Source organism: Budorcas taxicolor, chromosome 1 (assembly GCF_023091745.1).
Source record: "Budorcas taxicolor isolate Tak-1 chromosome 1, Takin1.1, whole genome shotgun sequence".
In the NCBI taxonomy this organism is placed as follows: domain Eukaryota; kingdom Metazoa; phylum Chordata; class Mammalia; order Artiodactyla; family Bovidae; genus Budorcas; species Budorcas taxicolor.
Window position 1 is genome coordinate 144,481,611 of NC_068910.1, and position 12,084 is coordinate 144,493,694.

A 12,084-nucleotide genomic window follows, 5' to 3' on the forward strand; every position below is an offset into this window, starting at 1 on the left:
GGAGAGTCTAGGCCAATGAGGGTAAAGTCCTTCCTGGCCCCCCTTCCCAGCCATGACTCCCAGACGCTTCATCCCACACCCCCAGCCCTGCCACACTGAGAGGCCGGGCACCACCAGTTTCCCACCTGCGGGATGCCTGCTTCCCACGCTGGAGGTTGCTCCTCCCCAGCCAGCTCTTTCTTCTCCCCATGCTCTGCTGCCTGGAGACCATCTCCTTTTCTGCCCAGGGCCCTCCTGGCAAATGGGCAATCCTTCCTGGTAGCAGTGGAATTCAAGGATTCCAAGGACCTGCCAGCGGGTCTAGGCCCTCACACTGTCAGTGGCGTCCAGTATTGATGTCCAGTATTTGTATGTGCACAGGACATACCTTGCTAGGGTTAGGGCATTCCCCCAGCTCAGTTAAGAGGTTCTTACTTGAACTAACAAATATATAAAAACACTTTACTGGGACTCTCCATAGAGCTGGGCCTTGACAGTGGCTTCACCATTATGTGGCCACGTGACTTTCAACCAGGTACTTTACTTCTTTGAGCTCAGTTTCCTCATCTAAGAGAAGAAAAAGATAGCCTTTAATATCCTTTCTATCTCTGATCTGCTATGGTCTTGTGATTCCAGTTATTGAACCAGGGCTGACTCATGTCAGGACATTTAGGTTTTGTCTTAGGCTGGCTACTCCCAGGCTATGTGAACTTGGAGATTCATGTCACCGGTCTGGTTCAGAAACTGCTGTCTACCTGAAGTGCATTCACTACAAGACTACCTAAAGATGGTTGAAAATGCCCTGTCAACTGGAAATTCCACATGGAAAGTGGGGGTGGATTATTTCTATTCCTACTACCACTATTACTGCTAGTGGGCTTCCCCAATAGCTCAGCAGGTAAAGAATCTGCCTAGAAAAGCAGGAGACATAGGAGATGTGGGTTTGATCCCCGGGTCAGGAGAATCCTCTGGAGGAGGAAATGGTAACCCACTCCAGTATTCTTGCTGGGATAATCCCATAGACAGAGGAACCTGTTGGGCTACAGTCCACAAAGTTGCGAAGAGATGGACACAACTAAGGGACTAAGCATGCACTACTAGTAGTACTTTAATTATTATTATCATTATTATTTTATAGCCAAATTACTCAGTCAAGACTGAAGCAACAACCTATAGCCCCTCTCAAATGTGGCCAACTTGAGTCTTAACCACACCAGCTGTGCTCTTTTTACTTACGTGGCTTTCAAGAACTTCTGAAATGCAACACATACACACATCTCCTTTTTTTTTTTTTTTTTTTAGTCCCAAGTTCTTGTCTAGCATCTGGTACTTTTAATTTGCTCCTTCTCATGGTCTTTGGGCTTCCCTGGTGGCTCAGCTGGGAAAGAATCTGCCTGTAGTACAGGAGACCTGGGTTTGATCCCTGGATTGGGAAGATCCCCTGGAGAAAGGAAAGGTTATCCACCCCAGTATTCCAGCCTGGAGAATTCCATGAACTGTATAGCTCATGGGCTCACAAAGAGTCGGACATGACTGAGTGACTTTCACTTTCACTTTCATGATCTTTAACTGCAGTTTGGGCAGCTGAGTAAAGTAGTAACATTGGGCTGTTGCCCCTGGCCCAGTCCCTGGAATCAGGAGTTCTGGGTCCAGAGCTGTCACTGAAACACTGGCCTAAATTCACACACCTAGAGAAATCCTTTGAAACCCGGGAAAGTAAGGGGAAGGTTTCTGGACTTAATATTATTCTCTTGCAGGTGAAAGCTGTCAGAGATCCTTTAAATTACTTTGGTCCGCTCATATAAAATTAGGAAAATATCTTCACCATGTCACCCACCTCTCAGGACCATTAGGAAGCTTGTAAAGTGCAGAGTTAAAGAGACCTAAGGTGCCACCTGTCAGATGAGGAGGCCGTGTGGCGAGGGCTCCCTCGGTTCCCTTCCCACCCCATTAACCTGTGATCTGGGACCTCATAAAAAGAGAGGTCTGTGTTGCTGGCTCCAGCGAGGTTAGGAATGAAGGAGTGGAACCAGAAAACAAGGCATCCAGGAATGGTTTCAATCTCTTAGTTCTTCTTCAAATGTGTGAAATTACCCACACTCCACTCACCTGGGAGTCCAGAAAGATGTCACCTCAGTTGGCTCAGTTTTGCTGCTAAGTCACTTCAGTCGTGTCCAACTCTGTGCGACCCCATAGACGGCAGCCCACCAGGCTCCCCTGTCCCTGGGATTCTCCAGGTAAGAACACTGGAGTGGGTTGCCATTTCCTTCTCCAATGCGTGAAAGTGAAAAGTGAAAGTGAAGTCGCTCAGTTGTGTCCAACCCTCAGCAACCCCATGGACTGCAGCCTTCCAGGCTCTTCCGTCCGTGGGATTTTCCAGGCAAGAGTACTGGAGTGGGGTGCCATTGCCTTCTCCGGGCTCAATCTTAGTGCTCTTGTTTTTCCCTCTGATTTACTAAGTGCTGACCATATTTCAGATAACTATCTTCATAGTTTACATATATGTTCACCAAGTCCTCTGATTTAAAATACTATTATTTTCACTATTTTACAAATGAGGAAAAACCTATTTACAGACCATTTTCAATTTGTAGGGCTGTCATAATACATTACCATTAACCTAGTGGTTTATTCATTTAATTATAAATAAATATATAGCGATTTCTTTTGTCACAGTTCTGGAGGCCAGAAGTCTGAAATTAAGGTGTCAGTGGAGCCATGTGACCTCTGAAGGCAATCAGCACAGTCTCTGAATATCTGCCTAAATTAAGCCTGAATAGCTCTTCAAGGGCCCAGAGAAGATGTCAAAGGGGCTCAAGGATGTAGCTTGGGAACATTGACCAGCAAATCTCTGAGGTATTTGGACTTATATCACAGCCTTTTTGAAAAAAAAGAAAATGAGGTAGAGTTGATATACAGTTGTAGTTCAGTCGCTCACTCGTGTCCAACTCTTTGTGACCCCAAAAACTGCAGCACGCCAGGCCTCCCTGTCCTTCACCATCTCCTGGAGCTTGCTCAAACTCATGTCCATTGCATGGGTGATGCCTTCCAACCACCTCATCCTCTGTCACCCTGTTCTCCTCCTTCTTTCAATCTTTCCCAGCATCAGGGTTTTTTCCAATGAGTTGGCTTTTCACATGAGGTGGCCAAAGTATTGGAGTTTCAGCTTCAGCATCAGTCCTTGCAAAGAATATTTACGGTTAATTTCCTTTAGGGTTAACTAGTTTGATCTCTTGCAGTTCAAGGGACTCTCAAGAGTCTTCTCCAACACCACGGTTCAAAAGCATCAGTCCTTTGGCATTCAACCTTCTTTATAGATTATTATGTAAGTTACAGGGGTACAACATGGTGATTCACAACTTTTAAAAGTTAAATTTCACTTATAGTTATCATTAAACATTAGCTATATTCCCTGTGTTGTAAAATGTGTGCTTGTAGCTTACTTATTTATACATAATAGCTCCTTCCTCTTAATCCACTACTCCTATCTTGTCCCCACCCTCCCCTCTCCCTTACTGGTATCCACTGGTTAGTTCTCTGTATCTGCAAGTCTGTTTCTTTTTTGTTATATTCATCAATTCATATTATTTTTTAGATTTCACGTTTAAGGGATATCACATAGTAACGGACAGTCATTTTTTGCTCCCCTTGTGTCTTAAAGGATCAGGAGACATCACTGATTGGGGAATCAGAAAGCTGCAGTGTGAACCTGAAGCCATCACTCACTAGATCATGGCTTTGATTGATTCACTGCAATCATCTCGGCTTCAAGTGTGTCACTGGGTGGATGTCAATGCATTGATAGTTTCTGATGGGATCACTTTATGGACGCATGGAACGAAGCCATAGCTGTCCTCTTACAGAAAGTTCACCAAGTTTTCTGCTGCCCTGCCTTAGCTTTGCCTAGGAGGTTTGTGCTGTTTCTACTAAGGGAGACAGCTCATAGAAAGCAGATTCTGGTTTCTCCTCCTTCCTGCCCCCTGTCCTCAACAGAACCCCTTTCCTATATCAGGTAGTGGTGGGTAGGGAGGGGCAGCTGAGACTCCAGATGCCCTCAGAATCTTGCTACTCCCTCTAGCTAGATGTCCTCCCTTCTGCCCCCTTCCCAGCCCTCCACCTACGATTTCTACCTGCCTATGTCCTACTCACCTTTTGGTCCCAGCTCAGAGACCATTCTCTTTTTCCTGTTTCCTGATTCCCCTAAGCTGGATGCAATATTTTCCCATCTTATAACCCCAGGGACTTCCTAGCTTTCATTGCAATAACTATAATCTGGTAATTCCCTAACACAGACACATGTGAGTACTTATTCTCCTACTAAATTTTATATTCCCAGAGGCAGGGGGCTTGCTTATTAAGCACATGCAACAAATTAGTAGTTTTTGGCATCCTTCATGTTATAATGAGGACAGAACTTGGTATATAAATATTTGTTGAGATGAAAGAAAGCAAATTGAGGACATGCATCCATATGTTGGTGCTGAAAATCACAATAGGACACGGCTGAAAGGACATGGCTGCCCATAATAAGTAGAAAAAAAAAAAAAGAGTCTGTGATCCCCAGCCAAATGGTTTTCTACTATTATGAATTTTTTGTTTTCATTTGATAAGGTATTTCCCCCCATCATGTTAATATAATGACCCTAGGACAGGGGCAGTCCAAACAGAAGCCAGGGCTCAATCCTCCATCTGTACTCAGAAGTCAATGGGTTTTGTAGAATTTTACAGTCATAGCAAGGGCTGCAAATATTAAGTAGGGCCAGTGACCCCTCTGTTTAGGTTACGACCAGAGCTGTCACTGAGCCACATCCTCTCTGGGAGACAGTCCATGCACGCCAGATAAGTTTCAAGAGGCCCTTGAGCCAAAAAGTTGTTTGGCAAAGTGCCTGTGTCATTTGCCTTGCACTCTCTGGATCGGTGGGCTCCTTTCTCCAGGGTCAGAACTGTTCCAAAAGCAAATCTGGTATCAGGAAATGCTCGTGGTTATCTCTCTACTCTTGAGCAAGTCACTGCCCTTCTCTGGACCTCAGTTTCCTTTAGAAGGAGGGGATTGAAACAGCTTAAAGGTCCCTCACTCCAGGCTCTATTTGGAGCTGCAGGCTGAATTCCCAGGGCCCTGGGGCCTTCTCTTCCCTGCTTCTAAAGGTCTATCAGACTCAGGTTTTCCCATGGGTCTCAGCTGGGGGATGCTTACCTGTCCTCTTTAATAGTGAGGCTCTACAGGTGAAGATTGTTTATCTGCCATCATAAACTTACGTATCCTTAAGCCTGGAAGTTACAAGAAGGGAGGCTGTTTATCATAGACCTTCATTAGGTCTCTCCCTGATCCAAAAGACCTCTGGTTGGTTTTACTTGAAAGTCTCATGCTACAGGTACTACAGAACCTTGGCGACCTCGGGGATAACAAATGAGGAATGAGGCTGCCGTGTCTAGAAGTGCTGATGCTCCAGGCTTGACTCTTCATTAGTAATTGCTTCTAGAGCACATGGTATAGACCATGAACAAGTTCAAGTTCTTAAGTAGGAGGCAATGTCTGTGTTGAAACTCCTCCTCACCATTCTCTAGTTCAATGAATCCCAACTTTTTTGACACCAGGGACTGGTTCTGTGGAAGATAATCTTTCCACAGACCGGGGGTGGAAGATGGTTTCAGGATGATTCAAGTGCATTACATTTATTATGCAATTTTTTTCTATTATTATTATATCATCTCCACCTCAGAGCATCAGGCATTAAGATCCAGAGGTTGGGGACCCCTGCTCTAGTTGGTTTATTTAATGTATGGATATAATGCCTTGTCGCTACAGGAGTCAGCCATATACCACTTTTTGGTGGAGTCAGAAATAGGGGTCCGGACCTCTAACAGCCAGGTCCATACATTTCGCTCTAATGCAGAGGTCACCAAGATAGTGCATTCCAGCTCATGTGGTTACTCATCGAAGAAGCCTCCTCCCAGACCCTCATTCTTTATGTATTTAGTCTTATTCTCATTATATTCTAATGATAGCAGCTTAATGAATTTCTACCTGATTTTAAAACAGTAAATAAAACCCTATCTACATAAAGAAGACATCAGATTTGCAAAGGCTTTATAGTCTGGGGGCTTTCAATGCAGGGCAAGCAACATTACAAACCCCAATATCCCCAAGAAACTTGATGTTCATAACACTGTCCTTGGATCACCAAGAAGGATTAGCATATTTCACTTGAGAAAGCAGGGATTTGAATAAAGTGCTTTGAAAAGCATTACACTCACAAACACCCCAGCTTTTAAAAAAATCATAGGTAAAACTTCAGCTACCTGGAAAACTCAGATCATCAAAACAACAAAGCAGCTGAGATGTTCAAGAAAGTGACATTTCAGCTGTGCGCAGATTGGAACACTCTACAGCAATAAGGCTGGTGTGAGTTTGGCTAGTATCTGCAGAGAAGAGGAAAACATAGCAAAGCCATGATCTCATCTTCTGTTTACACTTCAATTCCCAAAGTTAGTGATTAATTGTCCTCGTGTTTTGTTGCCAGGGCAAATTGTTTTCCTTTAAAGCTCCCACTTATTTTAAATAAATAAATCATTAGTTTCAAAACAGAAGTGTCAAATGTCAAGATACTTCTGACACACTAAGCTAATGAATGAAACAATTCATTAGAAGCTACTAGAGATAGGCAGGTTTTGAGACCTATTCTTTAAAGATTTTGAAAGGCAGCAGACATCATTCTTGGTCAGATTTTTCTCATGCGTCTTGGCTAAAACATCAAGCTGGAGGATACAGATAGAAATGCTTCCTTAAAAGGATCGAGATAGGTATAAATGATAGAATGGTAGGTGAGCAAAGTATGGTAGTCATATAAACATACCAGCCAGCTACAACACTGCTTCCCTAACCAAACACACAAAATCTGCTGTAGACAACCAGTTTAGAATCTCTCCTTGGGTTTCTGAATCTACCCAGGGCTGCTGGCTCTTGCAAAATAGGGAATTCTTTAGCAAATAGGCAATTTTGCAGCTGAGTCTTAAAAAAAATGCAACTATTTCGGGGTGATTCCAATAGTTTGTATATTAGTAAGACTACCTATTAAACACAGTTCTGATTACGTGACTTCCCTTTTTGTTGTTTAGTCACCAAGCCATGCCTGACTCTTTTGCAATCCCATGGACTGTAGCCCACTAGGCTCCTCTGTCCATGGGATTTCAAGTCACTTGTTATGTGATTCAAGGTCGATAATAATCTAGTTTCAACCTATCCCTCCAAATATATCTTTTCCTACAATCCCCACAGAATTTCTGGCTTCTCATTGTTCTCAGAATAGGTCTTGCACTTTTAGTTCTGGCTGACAAATATTTATTGGATAACTGCTATATTCTAGGTCCTATTCTATGCACTGAAGATATAACTGTAAAGAAAAGAATCTGAAAAAGAATATGTGTGTGTGTGTAACTGAATCACTTTACACCTGAAACTAACACATTGTAACTAAACACATGGTTTATTTACGATGTTTATTTACAATTTACATTTTTTTTAATTCCAATTCTGATATAGATAATGTATCATTTTAAAAATAAAGCTCAAATATACCAATAAAAAAGTAATTAATTAACGAAAAGTCTCACCTTCCCATAGCTTATATTCCAATGGGGGTCTTTTGCCTCCTTCTGAGTACATTCTTCACAAGACACTTGTCACACTGTATGATAGCTCTGTCTGTTTTCCGCCATCTGAACACTGCTTCCCTACGGGCATGTGTGTGCTCAGTTGCTTAGCTGTGTCCAACTTTTTGTGACCCCATGAACTATAGCCTGGGCAGGCTCCTCTGTCCATGGAATTTTTCAGGAAAGAATACTGGAGTGGGTTGCCATTTCCTACTCCAGGGGATCCTCCTGACCCAGGGATTGAACCCAAGTGTCCTGTGCCTCCTGCATTGCCAGGTGGGATCTTTACTACTGAGAGACCTGGGAAGCCCTTCCGCATGCACAGCTCAATGGCTTACTCATCTCCCATCATCCCCATCCCACACTTTGTTCCGTGGTTGGCACATACTGAATTCTCAATGAATGACTAATATTGTGTATAAAGTTTCTTTTCCTGGAAATGTAAGTTCCTGTTGTATCTAGAATCCATCTGTGAAATCTAACTCTTCTGTTTTATTAAATATGAAAATTTATTTTAACATTGAATTTTTTTTTAACAAATAAGGCATTCCCTGGTGGCTCAGAGGTTAAAGCGTCTGCCTCCAATGCAGGAGACCCGGGTTTGATCCCTGGGTTGGGAAGATCCCCTGGAGAAGGAAATGGCAATCCACTTCAGTATTCTTGCCTGGAGAATCCCATGGACGGAGAAGCCTAGTAGGTTACAGTCTAAGGGGTCGCAAAGAGTTGGACACGACTGAGCGACTTCACCTCACCTCAAGGCATTTTGTTGCCAACAGGACTAATATGAAGCTACTTCTGATGGACCTAAACAAAATGAATGAAACGGGAAGAGGACAGACACATTGGCTTAACCTGTAATGTGTCTTTCCTCAAACTCCAGGACTCCTAAGCCTCTTTCTTTGGGCTTCCCAGGCTGCCTGGCCCACTTGTGGGCAGCTCCTCTGTCTTTTCTCCTTGAGACCAGCAGTGAAGCTAATTGGGGAAGCTGCACATCTTGTTCCCTTTCTTTTTGACCCTAAAGGTAGAAACTGAAGACCAGGTGTTGGCAACCTTCTGTGGCAGGGAGACCACGGACACAGAACAAACCCCAGGCCAGGAAGTGGTTCTCTCCCCCGGCTCCTTTATGTCCATCACTTTCCGGTCAGATTTCTCCGATGAAGAGCGTTTCACAGGATTTGATGCCCACTACGTGGCTGTGGGTAAGTTGGAGAAGTGGGTGACTCATCCTCACATCTCCCTTTCTCTCTCAAAATTAAAAGTGTCTTGTGTTCTCTTCTTTAAAATGAACGCCTACTGCATAAATTCTACCATTAATGTCTTACTGCATTTGGTCTATCGCACATCTATCCATCTTTCTATCCTCTATCCATCAATTCATCTTTTTTTGACACATTTCAAAATAAATTGCAGACATCAGTACTCTTCTTCCTAAATATTTTAGCATGCATATTGTTTATCTAGAGTTCAACAGCTATTCACAATTTTTTCTTTCCATGTAAAATCTATATATTCAATGAAATGCATAAATCTTAAGTACATTTGTTAAGCTTTGAAAAATTTTTATTTGTACATAACTAAGTCCCTAACAAGATGTTGAGCTTTACCATTAACCCCTAAAGTTCCTTTATGCTCCTTTCCAATTACACCACACTCCGACCTCTTTAGAGGTCACCACAACAGTCCTGATTTTTTCCACCGCAATAGATTAGTTTTGCCTCTTGCAAAACTTCATATAAATGAACACATACATATTATATTTTGGAGATGAGAAATATTTTACTCAGCACAAAGTTTTTGATTTTCATTAATGTTGTTCCAATTCATTAGTAACTATTTCTTTTCCTGGCAGAGTAATTTTCCATTATATAAATATACTACAACCTATTTATTCATTCTCCTATTGACAGACACCTGGGTTCTATCCATTTTTTGGATATCATTAATAAAATTTCCACAAACCTTTCTGTACAAGCCGTTTTGTAAACATATGTTTTCATATATTTCACATATGTTTCACTTCTGTGGGATATATGTTAATATCTAGGGGCAAAGTTGCTTAATCGTAGTGTAGGTGTATGTTTAGTTCTATAAGAAATTGTCGTATAGTCTTTTTCCAGTGTTTGCACCATTTTGTATCCCTCTACCAATGTATGAGAGTTCTGGCTGCTCTATATCCTCACCAACATTTGGTGTCATAAATTAAAAAAAAAAAAAAAAATTAACCATTCCAGAGGACATGCAGTGGTACTTCATTATGGTTTTAGTTTGCATTTTCCTGGCACCCAGTGATGCTGAGGTATAAGCTTCTTGGCCATTCCTGTATCTTTTGGGAAGAAATACGTGTTCAAATTAGGTGGAAAACATACATCTTTTTATCTTTATATTTCCAATGCCTAAGATAGGGCTTGACCCACCTTAGCGACTTAGAAAGAGGAGAGGTTAAAAACCCAGATTTTAGAGCCAGCCCACCTTGATTTGAATGAGGACTCCACTTCCTGTCTGTGTGACTCGGAGTAAGCTCCTTCATGGCTCTAAGTCTTGGTTTCTTCATCTGTAAAAGGGGGTCATAACCGTCCTGCTCGCTGTCATCACAGCTGTTAGAGAGCGGTGGCACCACCAGGAGTCAGGTTGCCCAGGGTTGACCAGGTTTGACCAGGTTTTCTGTGACCTCGGGCAAGTTTTCTCATTTGTAATTGGAGGCTTGCTGCTGGTGGTGCTGCTAAGTCACTTCAGTCATGTCCGACTCTGTGCGGCCCCATAGACGGCAGCCCACCAGGCTCCACTGTCCCTAGGGTTCTCCAGGCAAGGACACTGGAGTGGGTTGGCTCAGGTGAGGCTTAAATGAGAGAATGCAGGTATCTCTCAACACAGTGAGTGGCTCCACTGAGTGCTCTGTAAATGTCGGCTGTTCTCTTCACCATCACACTTGAATTGGTTGTGAGAGGCTCTACCTGCCCTACAGATGTGGATGAGTGCACGGAGCGGGAGGACGAGGAGCTGTCCTGTGACCACCACTGCCATAACTACATCGGCGGCTACTACTGCTCCTGTCGCTTCGGCTACATTCTCCACACAGACAACAGGACGTGCCGAGGTGGGGCCCAGCGCTGATTCTGTGCATCACTGCTTGGAGTCATATTTTCCAGTACGATGAGGGGAGGCTCAGAGGAAGGATGAACAGGCAGCAGGAACAATTACAAGTGCAATCAGACCACAAGGATAAAGATGCTGAAATGCCCACCAGCCTGGAAGTGGGGTTCAGATTCTCAGAGAACTGCATTTGAGAAGCCCTGGCCTCTAGGCCATCTTTCTTCCTGGGGAGCAGGGCTTTCTGCTCTTTAGCCCCTATTTCCTCTCCTGTAAGTAACAAGCCCAGTCAAGGGAAAACCCAGGTTTCCCAGTTCTGAACCCTGAACTAGGTTTTACCCACCCGCTCCTTTTTTTCTGCTCTTCCCTGGCCTCTCACTTTTATATTGTGATAGAGAGAACCCCAGTGCAAGCGAGAGAAGGGGAGAGAGAGAGCGACAAAGATAAGACAGCAAGAAAACATCCCTTTCCTTCTTGCTCCCTTTGCATTCCCCTCTCATCCACGTGCCTTCTCTGCCATAGTATCCAGGCTGAGGTGGGGAGGGAGAAATAGGAGGACGAAGACATTTCCATGAGGACCTCCTGGCTAGCGGGTAATAGCCACATAGGCAAATGATAAAATGCCGTTAAGTGTTGTAAATGAAGTGTGAGTGTGGCACCGTCAGACCTGAGTCGGCACCAAGTGAACAAGCACTTTCCAGAGATGATGCCCTTGATGAAGGAAAAAGAACAAGGAAAAGGAGGGCATGACAGGCAGAGAGAATAGCTTCTGCAAACATTCAGAAGCATGACAGGATTCAGAATATTTGGGGAATTGCCAGTAGATCAGTATGACTGCAGGGTAAGGATCTGGGTCCTAAAAGACCACTTGGAAGCTGAGTGAGGGAGCACTGGGGGAGGGCTTGCTAGAAACAGGATTTCTTTTCCTTTCTTCTTCAAAAACTTCTACTTCTGAATAAAACCCATCCATATAAAGCAGGCATATACATGGGTTTTCTTGAAGAGGGTTGTATTTTCCATGGTTTTCATTCAGTAAGTATTTATTGAGCATCTACCATGTGCTGAGCACAGAGGGGCTAAGACTGAGCAATGTTTATGAATCCTGTTTTTCATTTTTGCTTCTGCCCCCCAAGAGCCTTTTTAAACATTCTCTTCCTAATTGACTCGAAATTTAATGCCACAAATACCCTTATATATGTTTATGCACTATATGTCTGCCTATGTGTTATGCATGAAAAAAGTAACAACTTCCCCTCTCTAAGAACCAATTTTGGCCCCTCTGGGAGCAATGTCATCCCCATGAAAATGCTTGGGATAGAAAGTTAAAGCACACGAATTCAGAGACCACTCTAAACCTTGTTCTGTAGC

General features: G+C 43.3%; 1 protein-coding gene across 1 annotated transcript in view; it reads left to right on the forward strand.

The window, feature by feature from the left end:
* The window catches only part of MASP1 (MBL associated serine protease 1), a 51,092-nt gene that overhangs the window by 18,422 nt on the left and 20,586 nt on the right, over nucleotides 1-12,084 (forward strand). The window contains exons 3-4 of the mRNA XM_052640173.1: nucleotides 8,651-8,828; nucleotides 10,592-10,723. Coding sequence (XP_052496133.1) covers nucleotides 8,651-8,828; nucleotides 10,592-10,723 — 310 coding nt within the window. The remainder of the gene's footprint in view (nucleotides 1-8,650; nucleotides 8,829-10,591; nucleotides 10,724-12,084) is intronic.